The sequence below is a fragment of the Chiloscyllium punctatum genome, chromosome 3 (assembly GCF_047496795.1).
Source record: "Chiloscyllium punctatum isolate Juve2018m chromosome 3, sChiPun1.3, whole genome shotgun sequence".
Classification (NCBI taxonomy): Eukaryota; Metazoa; Chordata; class Chondrichthyes; order Orectolobiformes; family Hemiscylliidae; genus Chiloscyllium; species Chiloscyllium punctatum.
This window is the reverse complement of record NC_092741.1, coordinates 119,273,365-119,299,036: the sequence shown is the minus strand read 5'-3', so window position 1 is coordinate 119,299,036 and position 25,672 is coordinate 119,273,365. Positions and strand designations below refer to the sequence as shown.

Sequence of the window (25,672 nt, the reverse complement as noted above, 5' to 3'; positions counted from 1 at the left end):
ATAACTTCCTTCATTGTCCACTAAACTGCCACTTTTAATGTCATCCACAAAATTACTAACCATGCCTTACATGTTCTCATCCAAATCAATTATATAAATGACAAACGGAAGTGGACCCAGCACCCATCCCTGTAGAACACCCCTGGTTATAGTCCTCCAGTCTAAAAAACAACCTGTCACTGTCACTGTCTCCTGTTGTTAAGCCAATTTTGTATCCAATTGGCAAGCTCACTGAATCCCGTGTGATCCAACTTTACTAATTAGTCCATGTGGAACCTTGTCAAATACTTGACTGAAGTTCCAATGAATGACATCTACCACGTTGCCTCATCAATGTTCTTGACAATTCTCTCAAAAAACTCAGTCAAGTTTGAGAGACATGATTTCCCTGGCACAAAGCCCTGCTGACTATCCCTAATATTTCCTTGCCTTTCCAAATGCATATAAATCCTATCTTTCAGAATCACCTCCAACAACTTACTCCCACTGAAGTCACACTCACAGGCCTTTTGTTTCCAGACTTCTCCTTACATCCCTACTTAAACAAAGGCACAACATAAACCACTCTCCAGTCCTCCAGCATCCCACCCGTAGTTACAGATGGTGCAAATATTTCTACAAGAAGCTACATAATTTCCTTCTTAACTTCCCACAATGGTCTGGGATACAGTAGATCAGGTCTCAGACTCCAGCGCTTGCTTTTCTGTAATGTGAACTGTTTTCAAAACATCAGTATTTATTTCCATGAATCGTCTAGCCTCCACTTCTTTCTCCACAGTAAAAAAAAACTGAGAAATATTCCTTCAGTGTATCTCCTATCTCCTGAGATACAAAATAAGGATGACCTCTTTGATTTTTAAGGAGTCCTATTCTCTTTTTAGTGGTTTTCCTGCTTTTAATGTATTTGTAGAATCTCTGCATTATCTTTAACCTTATCTGCCAAGGCTATCTCATATAGCCTCTTCAACCTCCTGACTTCCCTCTTAAGATTGTCTCTACACTCTTTTTTTGTTTTGAATCAGATTATCCCTACAGTGTGGAAACAGGCCATTTGGCCCAGCAAGTCCACACAAACCCTCCGAAGAGTATCCCACCCAGACCTATTCCCATACCTTATTATCCTATGTTTATCTCTGACTAGTGCACCTAACCTCCACATCTCTGAACACAATGGGCAATTTAGCATGGCCAATTCACCTAACCTGCACATTTTTGGATTGTGGGAGGAAACCAAAGCACATGGAGGAAGCCCACTCAGACACTGGGAGAATGTGCAAACTCCACACAGTTGTCTGAGGCTGGAATTGAACCCAGGTCCCTGGTGCTGTGAGGCAGCAGTGCTAACCATTGAGCCACCATGCCACCCCATCTACTTTTCAAGAGATTCACTTGAACCCAGCTGTCTGTGTCTAATGTGATTTTTTTTTATATATGCTTGACGAGACCTCAATGTCTTTATTCATTGTTCCTTATCTGACCAGCCTTACCTTTCATTCTAACAGAAACAAAATGACTCTGAACTCTCCTGATCACACTTTTGAGTTTCCCACTTAGCAGACATCACTTTACCTGTGAGCAGTCTTCTCCAACCAACTTTTCAAAGTTCCTGTCCCATACTATTAAAATTTGCTTTGCTCCAGTTAAAAAGCTGAACTTTTATGGAAGGCTTATCACAACTATTTTACAATCAATAGAATTATGATCACTCGACCCAAAGTGTTTCTATACTATCACTTTAGTCACTTGCCCTGCGTTGTTGCCGAAGAAGTCGAATTTTGTTCCTTCTCGAGAAGGAATATTTACATATTGATAAAGAAAATTTCCTTGAACAAGTTTATCAAATTATTTTAATAACCTTTTAATAACACAAATAAAAAGGTAGATTAAAAATGTCCAACTCAAAAGGTGAGGTTATCTTGACTCCGTGCAGGCCAGCACTTGTACAAATCCCAATCAGAGTTATGGCTTAGCTCATTAAACTCTATTAATAAAATGTTTGGACAGTGTAGTTACGATTGTCCTAAATACAGTTATCAGATTGTCACAAATATTTGTTTTGTTTAAACCAACTTGTTCAGAGATGTTATGGCGCGCTTCTGATGGAAGTGGGATTTCAACCTAAAGGGACTAAGGGGGGCAATGTTTTCACACAGAGGATGGTATGTGTATGGAATGAGCTGCCAGAGGAAGTGGTGAAGGCTGGTACAATTGCAACATTTAAAAAGCATCTGGATGGGTATATGTGTAGGAAGGGTTTGGAGGGATATGGGCCAAATGTTGGCAAATGTGACAAGACTAATTTAGGATATCTGGTTGGCATGGATGAGTTGGACCGATGGGTCTGTTTCTGTACTGTACATCTCTGTGGCTCTAACTGAAGAAAAAATTTGCACCCTGGTCAGGTACCTTTCCAAATTCCATATTTACAACATCAACTGTATTTCAGCATTTTCTCCTTACACACCTGTTTCTTATTGCAGTCTCAATAACTTGAAATCTAAAGCAAAAAGTTAAAAATTGTTGCAAACAAAAAGCTGTTTTGGGCAGCTTGTTGTGGAAAGAACAGCCAAGTGCAGGTCTCCGGTGTGCACCCTTCTGAATTGAACTGCAGTGTGCCTGGATTTGGAATGGCTCCTGAAACACTTGGTTCCCTTCAATGGTGACTGATCTTAATGTTGTATATTTCTGTTTCTGTCCACTGCCAATGCTCGGCTGATTCTTGACCATGAAACTTTATCAATTCTTAAACCTAAGTGTTGCATTGGGGGCTGCCCTCAAGTTCTCAGTTGCGCAACTTCATAATGCAATGGGAATTGTCTCTCGTTTTTCCTTACACCTGACTTCCACTTTTTCTTTTGGGTACATTTTCCTTCTCAGCAGTTATCTAATCTGCTCTCATTTCCCCGGCTATGCTTTTTCATTCTTTCTGTATAAAACATACAAAAGTCATCCAACAGGGAAAGATCAAAATCCAGCTCATTCCAAATCTCTCTTCCTTGTTTATTACAAATATTTGTTTAATATTTCTACCTTCTTTATCCTGAATTTGAATAATTCTTAGTCTTCTTCTTCTCTAACCAACCGATCCTTTCTTTTCACCTTTTGTCTGCTCTCAAAATATCTAACGAATCTTCATTGTTTCCTTCTTCATGCATCCTTTTTAACGATTTTGTTTTCTTTTTTACACTTTCCTAGAGATGGCTTAATTTTCTTTTGCATTTCAGATCCTAGTTTTATCTGTAGCCTTCGTAAAATCTCACCTATTTTCAGCACTGCAAATTGGTGGATGGGATGTTTATATCTGTTAACAATATAACTTGAAACCTCATGGGCAGCTTTCAACCATGACAAGTGGTACACAGGCTTTGCCTTAAGAACCGTTTTTAGTATGTGGCAAATGTGCAGAATCAGGATAGAATCGTGGAATCTGTTAACATTGAAAACATAGCAGATTTACTTAATTAGGCGATGGCCTAGTGGTGTTATCACCAGACCTATTACTCCAGAGACTGAGGTAATGTTTGGGGACCTAGGATCTCATCCAGCCATGGCAAATGATGAAATTTGAACGCAATAATCTGGAGCAAAGAGTCCAGTGATGAGTATGAAACTATTGCTGATAGTCATGAAAATCCCTTCTGGTTCGCTAATCACCTTTTGTTTAGGAAAGGATATCTGCCATCCTTAACTGGTCTGGCCAACAAGTGACTCCAGACCCACATCAATGTGGTTGACTCATATTGCTGGTAAGGCAAGCACCAGCTGCCCATTCTGAGTAACCCTTAAGGTGGTAATGAGTCACCTTCTTTAAGTGTTGCAGTCTCTGTGGTATAGGTACACCCGCCATGCTGCAAGGAAGAGAGGTTTTGGGCTTTGACCCAGTGACAGTAAAGGAATTATAATCTGTTTCCGAGTCAAAATGGTATTTGGCTTGGATGGGGATATGCAGGATGTTATGGTTTTGTTCAACTGTCCTTTTGTTAAAATTCGAACAGTGTATTCAGAGCTTTTGCAAAGGCAAGAACTGATTAGAGACAGTCAACATTGCTTTGTGCATGGGTAATTGTGTCTCATTAACTTCAGTTTTTTTTTGATGAGGTATCAAAAAATAATACAGCATGGAAACAGACCCTTCTGTCCAACACAACCATGCTGACTGGGTTTCTCAAAATAAACTCTGCCCATAACACTCTAAACCTTTGCTATTCATGTACCTGTCCAAATGCCTTTTTAAATTTTGTAATTGTACCTGTCTCTACCATTTCCTCTGGCAGTTCATTCCACATAGAAAGCACCTCCTATGTGGGAAGGTTGCCCCTCAGGTCTATTTTCTGCTGATTTAGTTGATACTGTTTCAACAGAAGCATTTTTAATTTCCACATTTACACTCTGACATTTATAGGTCATATTAACAGATATGTGGTTATTTGAGGTGGGAAGTTAGGAAGAAAAATGTCCTACATTGAAAAAATATTTAGTTCATTTATAAATTGGAGTCACCAATTTTTGTTTTTAAATTTTTGCATCATACACAAACATTTGATGTATATGTATTTCTATTGTTTTTCCTCCGACACCATTTGAAAGTTCCTGTTTCAATTCTTTGGATATTTTGGAGAAAGGAACATTTGCATTGACATTGACCCAAGTTTGAACCCTGCACAATGATTTGGCTTTTTAGTTTCAAAACCAGGTTGAAAGTCAAGTTCACAAGTAGCAAATTTCAACAATCTGTCAATGGTCAATTTTGTAGCTATTCTCTTAAAAATAAAAAGTCCTGAGCACCTCTGAATTTTGGCTTCTTCAGTTGGGGGAGGGGGAAAGTAGCTTACTGCAGAAATTATGAACACAACTCAATGTTTCATGCTTTTCTGTGAATTTTACAACTCTCTTTGAAAGTTCCAACATTAAATTCTCAGCTTAAGAAGGGAACAAAGAAAATCATAATCTCTTTTGGTTTTCTTCTTGCTGGTTTTGCTTATGATTGTTGACAATATTTGGTGAGTCATTTCATAGGTTCAGTTAGAGGTTTGGCAGCTTTCATATGTGTTTTTATATATCTTTGGAAGTCTGTGAATATGTAACATGTGCATATGTACACTGACTTTGCTGGCATTCTGTGTTGTTTAGTAGGGTTGAACAAAAGGATCTTGCTAGTCTCAAACTGGAATTTCACACTTAAATGTTCATAAATGAGAAGTTGGAAGCAAAATTCTGCTTCTGTCTGTCTCGCAAACATCTGTGTGTCTTACATGGGATTTCATTGTATTCAAGTGGTGGATTAACTTATGCAATTTTCGAAACAGAATGCCCTTGTAGTGCAGTGGCAATGGCCCAACATCTGGGTTAGGAGCCCCAAGTTCAAGTCACACCTGCTCCAGATTTGTATAATAACAACATCTGTGAACAGTCTGATTAGAAAATATCTAGGTGCAACCTGAAAGAGGGATTTATTTGAAAGTGCACAATATTCATTGTTTCGAACAACAAAGGTTTTATCAATCTATCAAGACTAGATTGCAGTGTTCTGTCTTTCACTGCCTGGCTGTGTGAATTTTAATGTTATCTGTTCGTATATATACCTCCATCCCCGATAGAAGAATGCCAATGATGCATATATGTCCATCGGTATGTATAATGTTTGCAATACCTGTATATATGCATTAATAGATAAAAACAATGTTTAGCTAAATGTTCTGTTAGAGGAGAGAAGGTAGTCATCATTTGACTTTTTCACAACTAGTTGCATATACAGTGGAAACTCTATTATCTGGAAAAGGGGGTGGTGGTTAGGGTGCACCCCTATGTAGAACTCCAGGGGAAGTGTGGGGAGAGAGAGGGCAGGAGGTCAGTCAATTGGAGACAGTGCCTGTTTAATTACTCAACAAAAGATGCAATCACTGCTCGAAAGATGTCTTTGACATAATGTTTCTATCGGGACCTCCAAGGTCTCTTTCGGATAATTGGTATTTGGATAATTGATTTTCCTCTGTATAGATGACTTTCTTCATTGCAGTACGCTGTTAATGAGTGTAGACTATTATAAAATAGAATGCATCATGGGGATCAGGTGACAACCTAAGCAGTGGCATGTGTTCTCACCTTAAAGCATGGTGTCAGGAAAGGGGCTGTCTTTTTTTCGTGATGTCTTTATATTTCCTGATGGTACGTCTCATGGCAAACTGTGAAGGATGGCAGAACTCCAACTATTGAGTCACAATAGTTTAAAGGTGGTAGTGCAGTACACTGGAGGGTTTTGTGTGTTCCAAAGAATGGTCAAAAAATGTGCTGTCTTCCCTTTGTCCCCCATACCTTTGCACTCTGCTGCAAAGATGTTTTGGTGTAAGGAGATTTACTTGAAAAATTTGTCAGATGGCTGACTACACTTCGGTTTGTAAGGTAAACCAGGTTTTTGGAGAAAGTGAAGAGACATGTGCTCTTGAAATACCTCTGTGCAGAATCCATAATCCTTGTTTTGCAGCAATTCTTTGCAGGCTTCTTGGGACCACAGTAGTTAAAGCTTCCAGTTCATGTGATATGAACCAAAAGGTTTGGTATTATTAGGTTGGAAGCTAAAAAACAAGGCAAAAAGAGCAGTAATCTCATATGCTGTTGACGGGGGGCGGGGGGGGCTTGGAGGGGAGGCGAGGCAAGGAACAGGGAGCAAGTGCAATTCAACATGTGGCTACAGAGCTGCTGCAGGAGGGAGGACTTCAGAAACTTAGATCAGTGGGTACCTTCTGGGGAAGGTGGGACCTGTACATGAAGAACAGATTGCACTTAAACTGCAGGGCACCAATATCCTGGGCGGGACATTTTGCTAATGTACTTCAGGAGGGTTTAAACTAGTTTGGCAGGGGGATGCAAACCAGAGCTACAGATCAGAGGAGAGGGTAGTTGTTGAATGGGCAGAAATGGAATGCTGAGAGTCTGTCCGGAAGGATACACCGCTGATAGGGAAAAGGGATAGATTAAAGTGTGTCTGTATAAATGCAAGAGTGATGAACTTAGAGTATGGATCAGTACTTGGAACTACGATGTTATGGCTGGAATAGAGATATGGGTTTTAGAGGGGCAGGATTGGTTGCTGGATGTTCCATGGTTTAGATCTTTTAAAAAGAACAGAGAGGGGTGGAAGAGAGGAGGGGGAGTAGCATTGTTAATTAGTGCATCGCAGCTGCAGAAAAGAAAGTTGTTGAGGAGGGTTTGTCAACTGAGTCAGTACGTGTGGAAGTCAGTAACAGGAGAAGAACAGTCACTTTATGACTGTTCATAAAGTGAATGTAGGAACTGTTCTTTTTCTGTTGAATGTAATGTGGGGTGGCGGGGGGGTGCCATACTGAATTTGGCGCTACGCAACGGGCCAGGCCAGGTGTCAGACCTCTCGGTGGGAGAGCATTTCTGTGACAGTGACCATAACTGCCTCACCTTTGCTATGGAAGGGATGGGAACATACAGTATGGGAAGTATTTATTTGGGGGAGGGGAAATTATACTGCTGTTATACAGGAGCTGTGGAACATTGGAAAAAGCACAACAGAACCATAGAGGTGTTTTAAGGAGCACTTGTTGCAAGTGTTGGATAACTTTGTCCCACTGAGACAGGCAAGGAATGGAAAGGTGATAGAGCCTTGGATGACAAGAGCACAGGAGCTTCTCGTTAAACGGAAGAGGAAGCTTACGTAAGGTTGAGGAAGCAAGGATCTCGCACAGCTTTAGAAGATTACAGGGTAGCTAAGAAAGAACTCAAAAATGGACTGAGGAGAGGTAGGACGGGGCATGAAAAAGCCTCGGCAGGAAAGATTAGGAAAATCCCAAAGGCGTTCTACGCGTACATGAGGAATAAGAGAATGATCAGGGATAGTGGAGGGAACTTGTGCTTGGAGTCTGAAGAGGTAGGGGGGCCCTGAATCGGTTGTTGCTTCATTATTCACTAGAGAGAGGGACTTTGTTGATCGTGGCATCGGAGGTCAGGGAGGGCGGGGGGGGGAGATGTGGATAGTGTAGGAGATCGTCGGGGGATACGGCGGGATGTGGATCGGTTGGGGGTGTGGGCGGGGAAATGGGAGGTGGAGTTTGGTCTGGGTGGGTGTGGGGTTCTGCACTTTGGGAGGTCGACTGTTTATGGAGGGGATCCAGTTGGTGGCTGGACCCTGGGTGGCATTGATGTGCAGAGGGATCAGGTCCATGGCTCCCTGGAGGCAGCTCTCTCGGGCGGTGGGGTGGGGGGGGGGTGTCTGTGGCGTCCTTGCCTGGATTGTTTGGGGAGCTGGGTGCCGGAGTCGGGATGTCATGTTGCAGCTTTTTCAGACTTTGGTTAGGTTGCACTGAGAGTATTGCATTCGATTCTGGTCGCTGTATTATAGGAAGGGTGTTGAGGCTTTGGAGAGGGTGCAGAAGAGGTTTCCCAGGATGCTGCCTGGATTAGAGGGGGATGAGATATAAGGACAGGCTAGAAAAACTCAGGCTGTTTTCTCTGGAGGTTGACTGGACACTTGATAAAGCCTATAAAATTATGCAAGGCATCGATAGGGTCGACGGTCAGAAAGTTGCCCCCGCAACCCTGGTTGAAATGTCTCATACTAGGGGGCATGCATTTAAGGATCGAGGGGGAAAGTTCAAAGGAGACATGAGGGGCAAGTGTTTTTACACAGAGAGTGGTGGGATTCTGGAACACGCTACCAAGGGGGTGGTGGTAGGGAGAGATTCGATAAGGGAGATCAAGGGGCTTTTAGCTCGGCACATGAATATGCAAGGGATGGAGGATTATGGGCCAAGGGGAGGCGGAAGGGATTAGGTTCATTTAGCGTCATGTTGGGCACAACGTTACAGGCTGAAGGGCCTGTTCCTGTGTTGGACTGTTCTTTGGTCTATGCCAGCTACCACAATCTCTCTTACCAGCAGAGAAAAGAACCTAGAACAAACGCAATTTAAAAATAGAAAGAACGGTAAGCTATTACTTCAACAGCATTGCCAGAATATTTTCAGCACTTTATGGATGCAGAGATGGGCTGAGAGGTGGCAGATGGAGTTCAACCTGGATAAATGTGAAGTGATGCATTTTGGAAGGTCGAACTTGAAAGTTGAGTACAGGATTAAAGACATGATTTTTGGCAGTGTGGAGGAACAGCGGGATTAAGATCCCTTAAAATTGCCACCCAGGTGGACAGGGTTGTTAAGAAAGCATATGGTGTTTTGGCTTTCATTAACAGGGGGATTGAGTTTAAGAGTCGTGAGATCTTGTTGCAGCTTGAAAAACCTTTTGGTTAGACCGCACTTGGAATACTGCGTCCAGTTCTGGTCACCCTATTATAGGAAAGATGTGGATGCTTTGGAGAGGGTTCAGAGGAGATTTACCAGGATGCTGCCTGGAATGGAGGGCTTATTTTACGAAGAGAGGTTGACTGAGCTCAGACTTTTTTCATTGGAAAAAAGGAGGAGGAGAGGGGACCTGATTGAGATGTACAGAATGATGAGAGGCATAGATGGAGTTGATGGCCAGAGACTTTTTCCCAGGGCAGAGGTGGCTAACACGAGGGGTCATAGTTTTAAGCTAGTTGGAGGAAAGTATCGAGGGGGATGTCGGAGGCGGGTTCTTTGCGCAGAGAGTTGTGAGAGCATGGAATACGTTGCCAGCAGCACTTGTGGAAGCAAGGTCATTGGGGACATTTAAGAGACTGCTGGACATGCATATGGTCACAGAAATTTGAGAGTTCATACATTAGGTTTACCTTTACATGAGGATCAATGGTCGGCATAACATCAGGGGCTGAAGGACCTGTTCTGTTCTGTACTGTTCTATGTTCTATGAGAACACTGTGGGCCGGATTAATAGGGTTAAACAGATTGATATTAAGGAAGTGGATGTGCTGGAAATTCTGGGAAACATCTAGATAGTTAAGTCCCCAGGGCCGGACCAGATATATCCAAGGTTATTACGGGAAGCGAGGAATGAGATTGTTGTGCCGCTGGTGATGATCTTTGCATCCTCACTCTCCGTGGGAGGAGTACTTCTGTTCATCTGCTCAAAAAAGAGAATAGGGAAATCCCTGGGAATTGCAGACCTACCCATCTTACATCTGTGGTAAGCAAGGTACTGGAAAGGATTCTGAGAGATAGGATTTATGACTATCAGGAAAAACATAGACAGCATAGCTTTGTGAGGGGCAGGTCATTCCTCACAAGTCTTATTGAATTCTTTGAGGAGGTGGTGAGACAAGTTGAAGATTGAGCAGTGGATATGGTATTTGTGGATTTCAATAAGGCATTTGATAAGGTTCCCCAGAGCAGTCGTCTTCAGAAAGTTAGGAGGTATGGGATACAGAATTGGCTCACTGAAAGAAGACCGCGAGTGGTAGTAAATGGAAAGTATTCCACCTGGAGGTCGGTGACCAGTGGTGTCCCACAGGGATCTGTTCTTGGACCTCTAATCTTTATAGTTTTGAAGAAGTGGAAGGGTGGGTTAGTAAGTTTGTCAATGAGATAAACTTCAGTGGTGTTGTCGAGGGCTGTTGCAGGCTACAGCATGATATTGACAGGATGCAGAGCTGTGCTGAGAAGTGGCCGATGGAATTCAACCTGGATAAATGCGAAGTGAAACATTTTGGAAGGTCAAATTTGAATGCTGAATACACGGTTAAAGACAGGATTCTTGGCTGTGTAGAGGAACAGGGGCATCTTGGGGTCCATGTCCATAGATCCCTCAAAGTTGCCACCCAAGTTGATAGGGTTGTTAAGGTGTATGGTGTTTTGGCTTTAATTAGCAGGGGGAGTTGAGTTTAAGAGCTGCGAGGTTTCACTACAGCTCTGTGGAGCCCTGGTAGACCACACTTGAAATATTGTGCTCAGTTCTGATCACCTCATTATAGGAAGGATGTAGATGCTTTAGAGGGTGCAGAGGAGATTTACCAGGATGCTGCCTGGATTGGAGGGCTTGTCTTATGAAGAAAGGTTGAGTGAGCTCTGGCTTTTCACACTGGAAGAGAGGTGACTTGACAGAGGTGTACAAGGTAATGAGAGGCATCGATAGAGGAGATGCCCTGGGGAAAAGTCGCAGGCTAAAAATGGCTGTCATGATGGGTCATAATTTTAAGGTGATCGGAGGAAGGTTTAGGGGAAATGTTGGAGGTGGGTTCTTTACGCAGAGAGTGGTGGGTGGGTAAAATGCACTGCCAGCAGTGGTAGTTGAGTCAGGGACATTTAAGCAACTGCTGGACAAGCTCATGGACGACTGTAAATTGAGGGGTGCATAGGTTATGCTGAGCTTAGATTAAGATAAATGCTCAGCACAACATTGTGAGCCGAAGATTCGGTACTGTGCTGTACTGTTCTGTGTACTCTCGGCATGTGCTGTGACAGCACATCTTAAAATTGTATAATACGTGAAGCTCTGCAGTTGACCACTATGCCCCTCACTTCACTAAGAAATTTTGCAGGCTTCCTGCTAATGATTGCTATCCAGTGATTTCTTGGTCAGTAGATACCAATTATTGATGTCCTGGATTGAGAGTGGTGCTCTTGCCAATTATTCAGGTTCTCAGAGGACTGCTGGTAACTCTGGGCTGAGCTTGAACTAGCTCCTTCAGTGAGGTGATCCATATCCACCTTTTCATTAGTTGTAAAGCCAATGTTAGAGATGGGAGGAATGTAGTGTGCTGTTTACGCAGCAAGCTTTATTAATTAGCATAAAATATTATGAGTGTTCTGACTGTTCATAAATGAATGTAGGAAAGACAAACTTCGGTTGAAAGCGATTATAAGAATTCAAGGGTTATGAGGTTGAATCAAAGTTGTTTTATTCTTTGAATATGAATGTTGCAAAACTTAACCCAGACAAAAAGGTATTGCCATTTGAATTGCCAGTGGGGTGTGCCCCAGTCTGTTGACAGGCCCAAATTGTGTTTTCATTCTCTCTCCCATGTTCATTACCCAGACAAAATACAATAATGACTCCCTGTAAATGGATAAGCCTGTGGTACCACAAGAGGAAATGGGCACTTTGTGTTATTTACACTCCTGTTAGTCCCTTGACGATCATTGAGTTACTAATATGATTAAAAATTACTGATGTGTTTAGATTAGATTCCCTACAGTGTGGAAATAGGCCCTTCGGCCCAACAAGTCCACTAGACTTTTTTGTTTGACCCTGAACTATAAATGTTTTTAGTGATAATGGAAATTCAAAATCTGAAAGAATATTGCCAGTGCAGAACGACATGTATTGGAAATTCACACTGGAAATTCCTAATACAGATGAAACACTTTTTGATCCATTAACAGTGAAGTGTTGTAGATGAGTCAGTTTTTGCATTACATTATCAATATTTTCTCACATAAGTTCTGTGGTGGAAATGCCTATTTCTCAATATTTTTACTTGTTCACATTTGAGATATGGGCCATTTTACCTATCTTGGACCTCAGACAGCTTCTTGACAACCTGCCACCTGACCACCAAGAACAAAGGCAGCATACTTTTGGAATATTGCGTGCAATTCTGGTCTCCTTCCTATTGAAAAGATGTTGTGAAACTTGAAAGGGTTCAGAAAATATTTACATGGATGTTGCCAGGGTTGGAGGATTTGGCGAAAGGGAGAGGTTGAATCGGTTGGGGCTGTTTTCCCTGGAGCATCGGAGGCTGAGGGGTGACTTTCATAGAGGTTTATAAAATCATGAGGGGCATGGATAGGGTAAACAGACAAGGTCTTTTCCCTGGGGGAGGGAGGGAGGGGGGGGGAAAAGAGTTCAGAGGTAGACGTCCAGAGGTAGACGTCGGTTTAGGATGAGGAGAAAGATATAAAAGAGACCTAAGAGGGAACGTTTTCATGCAGAGGGTGGTATGGATATGGAATGAGCTGCCAGAGGATGTGGTGGAGGCAAGAACAGTTGCAACATTTAAAAGACATCTGGATGGGTGTATGATTAGGAAGGGTTTGGAGAGAGATGGGCAGGGTGCTGGCAGATGGGACTAGATTGGGTTGGGACATTTGGTTGGCATGGACAAATAGGACCGAAGGGTCTGTTTCCATGCTGTACATCTGTGACTCTATCTCTCCATATACGTGAGAACACCTCGATCAATAAATTCCTCTCCAAGCCACTCGTTCTCCTGACTTGGAAATATATCACCATTCCTTTACTGTCACTGGATCAAAATCCTGGAACTCCCCTTTTAACAGCACTGTACGTATACCAACGCCAAAGGGATTGTAGCAGTTCAAGAAGACTACATTTTTAAAAAAAAACGCATTGTCCTTGAAGAGGTGATGGTGAGCTGTTTTCTTGAACTGCTACATGTCTGTGTTCTCAATTGACTTCTAATGGGGCCATTGTAATTTTTTGAGAGCCCCACCGGATTTTCTTGGGTGCGAGGTTTTTTTTTGACTTTTGACAGCTACCTTTTTATTCTCTCAAATCCCTGTATGAGGTAATGGTGTCACGTAGTAATGGTACCTTCTTTATTTGTCTTGATGTGTGGTGTATTTGGACTGGAGCAGAAATAGAATTAGAATGCATCAACAACCAGAAAAACTTTGTCAACTTTATTTGTTGTAAAGCTACAGCACTATAGGAAAGTTTTAACTTCCTTGACAACGCAGTATTTGAAGACACACAACATAAGTTAGCAACAAAAGCTTTTTAAAAATAATAACTAATATACAGTTCTATGCACAAGCAGTATTTATTAAGCACAATACAGTACAAACTTTCTGGAGGAATTTCTGACACACCGTGCAGGGCTTGCAGAGTCATGTCAAAAGCTCTCCTGGACAAAGGAAACAGTCCTTTCTTTATACAAAATCTTTACATCAGTTAGTAATGCCCACAAGACAACCCCCCAGCCATTCTCCCACAGTCCCATGCCACTCGACACAAAGCAGTGACCACTTCATCCTCAGAAACATTGTAATGCAAATCATCCCTTAATGGTCAAACCTGTTGCAAACTTTTTCTGTAACTATAGGAGAGTAGTCAAATTCCAACTATAATGTTCTCATTGATTTCTGGATAGGGGATGAAAATGTAAATAGTAGGAGATGACAATGTAAATGGCTTTTGAATAACTAGGAAATGGCCATGCAAATGGGTTTAAATGCCAAGTGATGGGAATGTGATTTCCTTACAATCTGCCTGTAAGTCAGAGGCATCCCACCTGAGCCTTGGGACATTCCTGCAGGTCAGCAGAGCAAATTAACTCTTTAATATCTCACCTGTGTTATGAAGGTGTAAGGTTTACTGTACCTTTTGAGAGTTGAAAAGCTAGCAAGGACTTAGAAGCCCATGAAGTACTGGAAAATTTTAAAATGTAACATTTGGTCAAACAGCGAGCAGTACTTGTGTTGCTATGAGACAAAAACAAATTCAAATTCATCCAATCAGTTTAAACTCTGCCCCAAAATACCAAACTCCAATCAAGTTTGAATTTAGTATTAAAACCAATGGAACAATCCAATGTTTTGGGGTATAAATATCAGACATTTTTGAACAGTTGGCAGTTCTCTTTGACAATCTGGCTAAGCCACCAACCGATACAGGCTGCCTGCAGAACAGCTTTCTTAAACGTACCTTGATCTATCAATAACGTGAAACAGAATCCCTAAGAAGAAAAGAAGTCAGCGGAAAATCTACAGAGGACACTCAGCAAGCTGACTGGTTTTGAAATGTGATTTTTTTTTTGTAAATCTTAATCAGGATTTTTGATCGGACCAGTATTGTAGAAGGGAAGGTAAAAGATAAGTTTAGAGAAAGGAATTGTAAATAGTTGTTAATTATTCTCTGTTAGACTTAAAAATAAAGTTGTTAATTTTTACTTTTTAAATAGTGACTTTTGGGGTAGTTCTTTGCCTCTTGAATTTTAACAGATTACAGCATATGGTGAATCTTTTCTGTGATGCTGGTTTAAATTAGCAGAGCGGTTTACCCCATGTTGTAACATCCTGAGTTTTTACAGCTTTAAGCTGGTGCATTTACATTGATTTGCAGGTAATTCAGTACCTTGGTGAGTTTCAGTTTTCCTGGTTCCCAGTTATTGAATATTCCATTGATGATAGGTATGACACTGCTCTGGCCCTCTTGCAGCTGCTCACCAGGTTTACAATTTCACTCCTTCCCCTGCCTGCTCCCAACTTAGTATCCTCATTACCCCACCTTCTAGGCGAAGCAGCAGCGTTGCTTTTTGACTTTCTTTCCCATTATGAACTCAGGACTGTCTATCTTTGGCTATGCTGTCTCGCAGCCTTTCTTGTGGCTGCCGCTCACCACCTCTGTGCTGCTCCAACAGAAGGCTGCTGCTCTCCCTTGCTTGCTACTGATGGGCTTACTGTTGGCCCCTCAGCAACAAACGTGAGAGAAAATCAACTTTTGATTGCAAGAGCAGCGCCGTTAATCCTTTTTACCATGATAATTATGCTGCCATGTTTGAACTTTGCCAGTATTTTGTGGTCTTCCCCAGTGTCTATTTGGTATGTGTTTTTTTGTTAGTTTACTGCTGCAATATTAGATTGAGGTCCAAAGTTTGGCCCAGTGATGATGAAGAAGCAATCAGTAAAGTCATAGCATGGAGACAAACCCTTTGGCCCAAACTGGCCCATGCCAACCAAAATGACCATTCGTGCTAACTCCATTTGCCAGCATTTGGCTCATATCCTTCTATCCTTTTCCTATCCATATTTTTATCCAAATACCTTTTAAATGTTGTTAATGTACCTGCCTCAACTTCTACTCGCAACTCTTTCCATATGCGTGTACCACCTTCTATGTAGTTTTTTTAAAAAAAAAGTCGCCCCTCAGGTTCCCTTTTTATTCTTTCTCCTATAACCTTAAACTGATGCCCTCTCATCGTCAATTCCCCAACCCTGGGCAAAAGACTGAGTAGCTTCACCCTATTGATGCCTCTCATAATCTTATACACCTCTATAAAGTCCTTGCTCAGTCTCTTACACTTTAAAGAGAAAAAAGTCCTAGTTTGTGCAACCTCTCCCTCTAGCCCACACCATTGAATCCTGGCAACATCCTTGTAAATTTCTTCTGCGGTCTTTTTCCAGTTTAATAACATCTTTCCTATAACAAGGTGACTGTAACTGAGCACAGTACTCCCAAGTGCGGCCTCACCAACGTCCTGTATAACAGCAACATAACTTCCCAACTTCTTTACTGAGTGCTCTGTCTGATGAAGGCCAGTGTGTCAAAAGCCTTCCTTCACTGCCCTGTCCACCTGTGATTCCACTTTGAGAGAACAGTGAACGTGAACTCCAAGATCCATCTGTTCCACTATACTCCTTAAGACCCTACCATTCACCATGAAACTCCTACCTTGATTTGACTTTCCAAAATGCAACACTTCACACTTATCTATATTAAACTCCATTTGTCATTTCTTGGCCCACTTCCCCAGCTGCCCAAGGTCCTGCTGCAATTTCTGAGAACCTTCCTCACTGTCCACGATACTGCTGATTTTAGTGTCATCAGCAAACTTACTAATCATGCCTTGTACCTCCTCATTCAAATCATTTGATATAGATAACAAACAGCACCGATCCTTGAGGCACTTTGCTCGTCACAGGCCTCCAGTCTGACAAGCATCCTTCATTATCATGCTCTGCTTCCTACCATCAAGCCAATTTTGAATCCAATTTGCCAGCTCGCCCTGGATTCCATGCTATCTAACTGTCCAGAGCAGCCTACCATGTGGAATCTTATCAAGACCTTACTGAAATCCATATAAGCGACATTTACTGCCCTGCTCTAGTCAACCTTCCTGGTCATTTTATCAAAGAACTCTAACAAATTTGTGAGGCATGATCTCCCACTCACCAAGCCATGCTGACTACTCCTAATCAAACCCTGTCTTACCAAATGTATGTATATCTTATCCCTCAAAATCTTCTCAAGTAATGTACCCACCACAGATGTTAAGCATGCTGGTCTATACATCCCAGACTTTTCTTTGCAGCCCTTGAATAATGGCACAACATGCACTCCCCTCCAGTCTTCTGGGACCTCACCCATAGCTACTGATGAAAAAATATCAGCCAGGGCCCCTGCAATTTCTTTTCTCGCCTCTTGCAGTGTTCTTGGATATATTTGGTCAGGACCAGGAGATTTATCCACCTCCATATGTTCTAATACATCCAACACCTTCCCTCCTGTGATGTGGACTACCCCCAAGATATCACCACTAACTTCCCCAAGTCGTCTTGTCTTGGCTTCATGGTAAACACAGAAGAGAAATATTCATTGAGAACCTCACTCATTTCCTGTGGTTCTACACATATATGTCCAGTTTGGTCCTTGAGGGGGCCCTATTCTGTCTCAAGTTATTCTTTGGATTCACCCTAATCTTGTCAGCCAAGGCAATCTCGTACCCCCTTTTTGCCCTCCTGATTTTATTCTTTAGTAAAATCCTGTATAACGCCAGGGATTCCCTTGATTCCAGTTGCCTGTACCTGAGCCATGCCTCCTTTTTCCTGGTCAAAACCTTAAAATCTCTTGTCATCCAGGGTTCCTTCTTCCTGCCAACTTTGCCCTTTACCCTCACAGGAACATATAGACTTTGAACTCTAGCTGTCTCACTTTTAAAGGCCTCCCACTTGCCGGAGGTCCCTTTGCCTGAAAACTACTCTAACCAACCCCTGCAAGCTTCTGTTTAATTCCATCAAAATTCACCTTGCCCCAATTTAGAACTTGAATCTGTGGATTAGTTTTGTCCCTCTCCGTATCTATTTTAAAATTAATAGAACTATGATTACTGGTCTCAAAGTGTTCCCCCACTGTCACCTCCATCACCTGTCTTGCCCTATTTCTCAAGTGGAGGTGGAATTTTGCCCCATCCCGAGTAGGGCCCTCTTTTTACATCTTAAGGAAACTTTCCTGAACGCACTTCGCAAATTCTACCCCATTTCACCTCTTTACGTTCTAATAATCCCAATCTATGTTCGGAAAATTAAAAACCTCTGCTGTGACAACTCGATTGCTCCTGTGAGTCTCCCCAGTCTCCCAGCATATTTGTTCCCCTGATTCCCATTGACTAGTTGGGGTCTTAAGTACAACCCCAATAACGTCATTATCCCCTTCTTTTTTTTTTAGCTCCACCCACCGTCTCACTGGATGATCCTTCAAGTATTTCATCTGACTACTGCTGTGAAACTTGCCTTTATCAAAAATGCAACTCCCCTTCCCCTCCTTCCACTACCTCTGTCCTGCCGAAAGCACCTGTACCCTGGTACACAGAGCTGCCAGTCCTGTCCCTCCTTTAGCCACGTTTCTGTAATGGCTATAATATCCCAGTACCACGTATTTATCCACACCCTGAGTTCATCAGCCTTACCTGTCTACCCTCTTACATTCAAATAGATGCAATTAAATCTAACAGGCATTCCTTGCTCCCTGCCATTTCAGCCTGACCTGACTCTTCAATTTACTATTTCTGATTACTGTATCTCTTTCGAGTCTCGCACTTCCCTCCCAGCTGTTGAGGATCCACCCCCATACCAATTTTGTTTAAACCCTCCCTTGCAGCACTAACAAACCTGGCTGGCAAGATATCGATTTCCCCTCCAGTTCAGGTGCAACCTGTCCCTCTTGAACAGGTCACTTTTGTCCCAGAAGAGATCCCAATGATATAATAATCTGAATCCCTGCCCCCTGCACCAATTTTTTTTAGCCACACATTCATTTACCATATCTTCATATTCTTACCCTCGCTTATCCCAAACGAGATCCTGGTTTTTAACATTTTTTCATAGCTCTCGATAATCACTCTGCAGGACCACATCCCTATTTCTACCAATGTTATTTGTGCTAACATGCACAATGACTTCTGGCTGCTCACTTTCCCCCTTGGGAATATTCTGCAGCTGCTCTGAGACATCCTGTACCCTGGCACCCAGGAGACAACACACCAATCGTGGATTCTTATTTTGCAGCTACGCAGTCTTCTATCTGTCCCCCTGACGATCGAGACTCCTATCACTAAGGTCCTGTTTACTTTTTACCCTTTTTTGCTGTGCCCCCAGAGCCAGTTGTAGTATCACCAACCTGGCTGCTTCTGCTTTCCTCTGAATGCTCCCTCCCACTCACCCCCAAAAAACAGAATCCCAAACGATATACTCATTTTTAAGGGGAATGGCCACAGGGGATTCCTGCACTCTGTGCCTACTCCCTTCGCCTTTCCTGGTGGTGACCCAGCTACTACTCTGCCTGCACCTTCGGTGTAACCACCTCACTAAAACTCGTACCGGTGAAACACTCAGCATCTCAGATGATCCTAAGTGCATCCAGCTCCAGCTCCCTAACATTTTCTCCCAGGAGCTGCAGCAGAGTGCACTTCCCACAGGTGTAGTCATCAGGGACAATGGGAGTCTCCATGAGCTCCCACATCCTGCAGGAGGAAGATACGACTGCCCTATCCGCCACCTGAACTGCTATAAATTTAAAAGGACTTTACCTGAGCTTATCTGTACTTTTTGCTGAGCCACTGTTTTCTGAAGCCTCTTGAGCCAAAGCCTTACTACTTAGCTGCCAACAAATTTTGCAATAGCATGTCTCTCTATCCCTCCACTTTTTGCTTTTGTTAGAGGAGGAGGAGGGAAGAAGGGGAAACACGACAGTGATGTAGTGTTTGGGCATTAAAGCATTCCTTGTATGCCAAGTCAAGTCAGTGGTTGACTGGGAAGGGAACTTAAAGGTAACTGGCCTGCTGCTCGTTTCTTCGAGAATCTTTACAACTTGCTTCAGTTAAGTAGCTGTTTTGCATAAATGAAACTATTTCATTTTGGTTAATGGTTTAAAGCTTTGTGCAAAAAAAGGCTAGCTAACTTAAAATGCAGGTTATAAACCTTTCAAACATACATTCTAACTTTGAAATTTTCTTCATCGTTACAACGTTAAATAGTTCTTTGACATGTCTTTAGAACTATTGATAGGTTGTGGTGTAGGTCGAACTTCTCAAAATATCTATTACTGTTACAGGCTTGTGTAAATATTTGACATTTGTCAGATTTTCATACTCGTGCTTATGATATTTTTAGTGAGAGGGCTTATGCTTTTTTTTTGAAAAGGTCACTTTCAAACATGATTCTTCAACTGTGGAAGTGCAAGATGATCACATCAAAGGTCCACTCAAGGTATGCACTCATGCTCTTACACTTTTCCTTAACTCAAATGGTTCAATGTTGACAAGTATAATAACTACAAATTAAAACAATGATTTGAAATATTTGTGCATTGATGCCTTATTATGGTGCTATTGATTAACTTTTGAGGGGTTAAGGGAGCTGAAAATTCATGTCAGTCAGCAGTGGTGAGGAGATATGACTTCTTGTTGAAAGGGACATGGACAGCAGGGTTTTGGGTCACCTTTTCTTTAGTAAGAATGCAAGAATGGGAGACTGCTTCAAAATCATTTATACAGCCAAATCCAAATACTATAAGGCACGTGTGCAGGTTTTATAGGCAGAGCTAATTGATGTCCTAGAGCTGTAAATAGGCTGACCTTGTGCTTGAAAGGGACTAGGAGCTCAGCCTGGAGTTGGATAAAAAGGTAGAAAGCTATGCTGTGTGTTTTAAACTGAGATAGTAGCCAAAGATGCGAAGTTGGTGTTAGTTGTGAGAATTCAGCCTTTCAGTCGGGATTACCAATTTATAGCCCAAAGGACCTTGCAGATCGTAATCAAACAGCATGGAAACAGACCTTCGGTCTAACTCATCCATGCCTATTAAGTTTCCCAAATTAAATGAGTCCATTTTTGTCTGAGTTTGGGCCATATCGCTATAAGCTTCTCCTGTTCGTATACCTGCCCCAATGTCTTCTAAATGTTGTAATTGTAACTGCTTTTACTACTTCCTCAGGCAGGCAACAGTGAGGACTGCAGGTGCTGGAGATTAGAATTGAGAGTGTGGTGTGAGAAAAGCACAGCAGGTCAGGCAGCATTCGAGGAGCAGGAGAATCGCCGTTGGGGGCAAAAGCCTTCACCTGAAATGTCTATTTTCTTGCTCCTTGGATGCTGCCTGACCTGCTGTGCTTTTCCAGCACCCCACGCTCAATTCCTCTGGCAGTTTATTCCATGTAGGAACCATCCTCTGTGTGAAAAGGTTGCCCCTCTGGTCCCTTAAAAGTCTTTCTCCCCTCTCACCTTAAAAAGAGAGTCCTGAGTTTTGAACTCTCCCACCATATGGTAAAGACCTTGTCTATTTGCCTTACATCTGCCCCTCATGATTTTATAGACCTCTAAGATCATCTCTGAACCTACTATATTCCAGCCTCTCCTTTTTACTCATACCCTCTAGTCCCTGCAACATCCTGGTAAATCTTTTCTGAACCCGCTATAGTATCGCCAAGTCCTCAGATGTCACTGAGATGTAGAGAGGAAGTGAAGAGGAAGAACTGAGTTCTTCAGTTGCCTTTTGTTTTCAAATGTTGATGCCAAAGGCAATATGTTGAAGAGAAGGAGCCCAGGATAACTATTTGGAGCATTCTGAGATAGCGGCATGTGTACCCGTGAGAAGCAGTTGATGCAACTGATCTAGCTGTGACTGTCTGTGCATGTAGAGCTTCACACAAAACGGACTGTGTACCAGCATCATGCCAAGAACCTAACTCATTTCACTCAAACTGCCTTCGGAAGTTCCTGACGGATGACGGATACCAGACATTGAGTTGCTCACCTGGTTGGTGTGCCAAGCAAGTCAGAATACCTGACAATCACTCGCCAAAGGAAAGTTTCTCTGTCAAACTTTTATCAGATGTGTGGCCTCATGATGGTCAAAAGAAACATTACAAAAACAGTAAAAAAAGGCTTTCGTTGGGAGTTTTTATATTGACTGAGTCTTGGGGAAACTCGCCCAGGATCAGCGCACCTATCTGGCTGAGCTGAATAAAAACATTGGTGCAGTTTCCTTCAAAAGCAAGTGTGTGTTGAAAGCAGAGATGACACAAGCGGACAGAATCCTGACTCACCTGCTCATCCAAAAGTCAATCTTCTGCAGTATCTTTGCACAGACCCTTGCTTCACTGCGTAGATAGACCTTAATGTCAACCTTGTAACCACTAAACCTTACCAAATGTCACAGTTGATGTAATGATGAACATTTTCAACTTGAAGCATGAACAAGACCAAGAGGAGGAGAAATGGACGGAGATTTATTCAGAAGCAACATGCCTAAGGACTTGGGAAAGGATGCGATAATATGAATGAGTGGTGGTTGCAAGGATGGAAGAGTTGACAGCACATTATTTCAGGAAGAAATTGTTGTTTTTAAAGGAAAATAGCAAGAGAGAAGAAGAGGAAGCCTTTATCAGGTGTCATTGGGTAGGATCTTAGTGGGAATGGAGCCCCGAAAGCTACACCTAAGTTTTGTGGAGCTTGTGAAGGGAGATGAGAGAACATCGAGACGGAAGTGCATATTCATGCTAAAAATACAGATGAGGTAGCTTATAATATTGACAGGAGGGTGACGGAGGTTGGGAGTTTAGTTATGGAAAGCAGAACCAGTCATTCATTAGTTTTTATATTCAAAGGCTGAAATATTCTAACCTGGGGCATGCTGCTGGAAGTATTTGTAGAACTAGTATTACTTTCTTGAAGTAGAATAGTACCAAAGTCTGTTACCATTTCATGAACACATTAAAATATAACAACAAGAGATTTCTATAGTCTCCATATCTCAACTTGTGATGCAGTTATTTATGATGTTGACATATATCCAATTTTTTCTGTAAATATGTATCAATTTTACATGAATAAATGTAAGCCACATGGGATATAAAACCTTCTTCCAGGTAGTGAATTATTTTGAGCATTCACTAATGAATTTTCTTGTCTTAGTCATTGCTGCACTCTCTCTTTTGATGTTATTGTTCACAGGGAATGTGAATGTGTAATTCAAAGCCCAAATTAATGTTAGACGAACAGATGTTCAAATCCCTTCAGCCGGTAGAATTTAAATGCAGTTAATAAATCTGAAACTATCTAAAGAGAGTTCTCAAAACCCTTCTGTTCATCGACTGCTTTAGACCAGAAGACAGTTGGATCCAGGAATAGAGTTAGGCCATTCAATCCCAGCTGATATATTTCTCAAGCCCATTCACCTGCCTTTTCCCTGTAATTTTTGATCCTCTTAACACTCAAGAATCTACCTATCTCTGCCACAGAGGGCTGTGGAGGCCAAGTCATTGAGTGGATTTCAGACTATTAAGTTCCAAAGATTTCACCATCCTCTGAAGAAATACCTCTTTTTTTTTTTTCTGTTTGAAAGGGTCTTCCCTTCACTCTGAGGCTGTCCCCTCAGGTCCTAGTCGCTCCTGCTAGTTGAACATTTTCTCATATCCACTCTGTCGGGCTCTTAATGTTATGTAAGTTTCAATCAAATGACCCCCTCATCCTTCTAAGCTGCGTTGAGAACAGACCCAGAGTTCTCAACTGTTCCTCATGTGACAAACCTTCATCCCCAGGATCATTCTGTAAATCTCTTTTGGACCCCCTTCAATTCCAATACATGCTTCCTTAGATACAAGGCCCAGAGTTCTCAATATTCTAATTCCAGTCTGACAAGAGCCTTCTACAACCTCAGCAGTATATCTCTTCTCATACATTCATTACAAGAGGGCTAGAATATCAACATTGCATTTGCCTTCCTATCCTGCTTGTTAACTTTGAGCCTGAGTTCAGGATTCTCTATGTTCTTAAGTTCATTTGTGCGTCAGATTTCTGATCCTTACCCCATTTAGAAAATGGTCTATGCCTCTATATTCTTACTACCAAAGTGCATAACCTCACACTTTGCTACATTTGTAAAATTTATCACTTCTTTGCCCACTCTCCTAGCCCTTCCAAGCCCTGCAACCTCCCCACTTCCTCAACACTATCTGTCCCTCTGCCTACCTTTGTGTCATCTGGAAGCCCAGCAACAATGTCCTCAGTTCTGTGGTCCAGATCATTAATGTATAATGTGAATAACTGTCCTAACACTGACATCTGCAGAACTTCACTGGCTGCCATCCTGAAAAAGACTTTATCCCTATTCCCTGGCTTCTGTCAGTCAGTCAATCCTCTCTCTCTGCCAATACTTTGCCCCTAACACCATAGGCTGTTGTTTTATTTAGCAGCATCCTGTGTAGCACCTTGTCAAAGACCTTCTGGAAATCCAAATAGACCACATCCACTGGATCTCTGTTGTCTAACCTGCTCATTACCTCAAAGAATTCTAACAGACTTGTCAAGTTTGGCCTAATAGTAAAATTGGCATCCTTGTTTGCACAGTATGTATGCCATTGCCTCCCCTCACCCCTCTCAATTTGTTTTGAAGTAATTCATATGAAGTGGATATCGCTGGATAGGACAGCATTTATTGCTTATTCCTTGTTGCCCCTTTTGCCATACAATCTAGAGAGAACTCTGGATGCTGTTAATTTTACCCTGTTGTTTGTATCCAGTTTCTGTGTTGTTATTCCTAACTATCAAATCCTGGGAACTCTCTCCCTACTGGTATTGCAGGCATATATACACTGCAGTGACTGCAGCAATTCAAAAGGCAGCTCACTGCAACTTTAAATTACCCTAATTTTCTTTCCTTGCATTACTTATCCATTTAATTCTCTTCCAAATGATGCAATTAAATCTGCTTTCAACCTCCTTTCGCCTGGTGCATTCTAGATCATCAAAATTGCTGCATTTAAAAAAAAATCATGCTGTTGCTTCTGATTCTTCCTTGAGCACCTTACATTTACAATTCAGTTTTCAACCACTGAGAAAAGTTTCCCTTTGTCAAAATCACCGATTAATTTTAACACCTGTATATTTCCTCTTAACCTTTTCTGCTTTAAGGATCAACAGTTCCTAGTTCTGCAGTCTTTTTATATAACCTAAGTTTCTCATCCTTGTTACCATTCCAATTACACTCTAATACACCCTCTCTCCAGCTTTCCTCAAATTGTTGTCCAGAATTTTAACCACAATTTTTTTTTAAATGATCTTGTCCTGCTATCTTCACAGACTTGTTTGCATACACTCCCAGGTCTGTCAGCCACACTCCCTTCAAACTTTTACCAGTTAGTTCCTGTTGTCTCTTCAGTCTCCTTCTCTTTCATTCTGTGTCACTTTGCACTTGACTGCATTAAATTACATTTACATGTCTGTCCATTTTGCCTGATAGTGTTGCTGTGAAATGTCTTGTGACCTTTGACCATGTCAAAAGGGGTGGCACAGTAGCTCAGTGGTTAACACTGCAGCCACACAGCGCCAGGGTCCCAGGTTTGATTCCAGCCTCTGGTGACTGTCTGTGTGGACTTTGCACATTCTCCCCGTGTCTGCGTGGGTTTCCTCCGGGTGCTTCGGTTTTCTCCCACAGTCCAAAGATGTGCAGATCAGGTGAATTGGCCATGCTAAATTGTCCATAGTGTTAGGTGCATTAGTCAGAGGGAAATGGGTCTGGGTGGGTTACTCTTCAGAGGGTCTGTGTGGACTGGTTGGGCCGAAGGGCCTGTTTTCACATTGTAAGGAGTCTTTTAAAAAAAAAAATTTTTTTTTTTTAAATGTTAACTATAAATGCAAGTTGGAGAGTCATGGAATTTTACAACAGAGTCCCCTCAGTCTGTTATCTTAATGTAAGTCACCAAGCACCTACCTACTTTAATTCAATTTTGTAGCACTTTGCCTGTAGCCATGTGTGCAATGGCGCC

General features: G+C 42.1%; 1 protein-coding gene across 3 annotated transcripts in view; it reads left to right on the top strand.

The window, feature by feature from the left end:
* The window catches only part of arid4b (AT-rich interaction domain 4B), a 176,414-nt gene that overhangs the window by 56,547 nt on the left and 94,195 nt on the right, over window positions 1–25,672 (top strand). For 2 of the 3 annotated variants that reach the window (XM_072559304.1, XM_072559288.1), the window contains exon 4: window positions 20,055–20,120. The exons of the other annotated variant lie outside the window; for it this stretch is intronic. In XM_072559304.1, coding sequence (XP_072415405.1) covers window positions 20,055–20,120 — 66 coding nt within the window. The remainder of the gene's footprint in view (window positions 1–20,054; window positions 20,121–25,672) is intronic. 3 annotated transcript variants of the gene reach the window in all.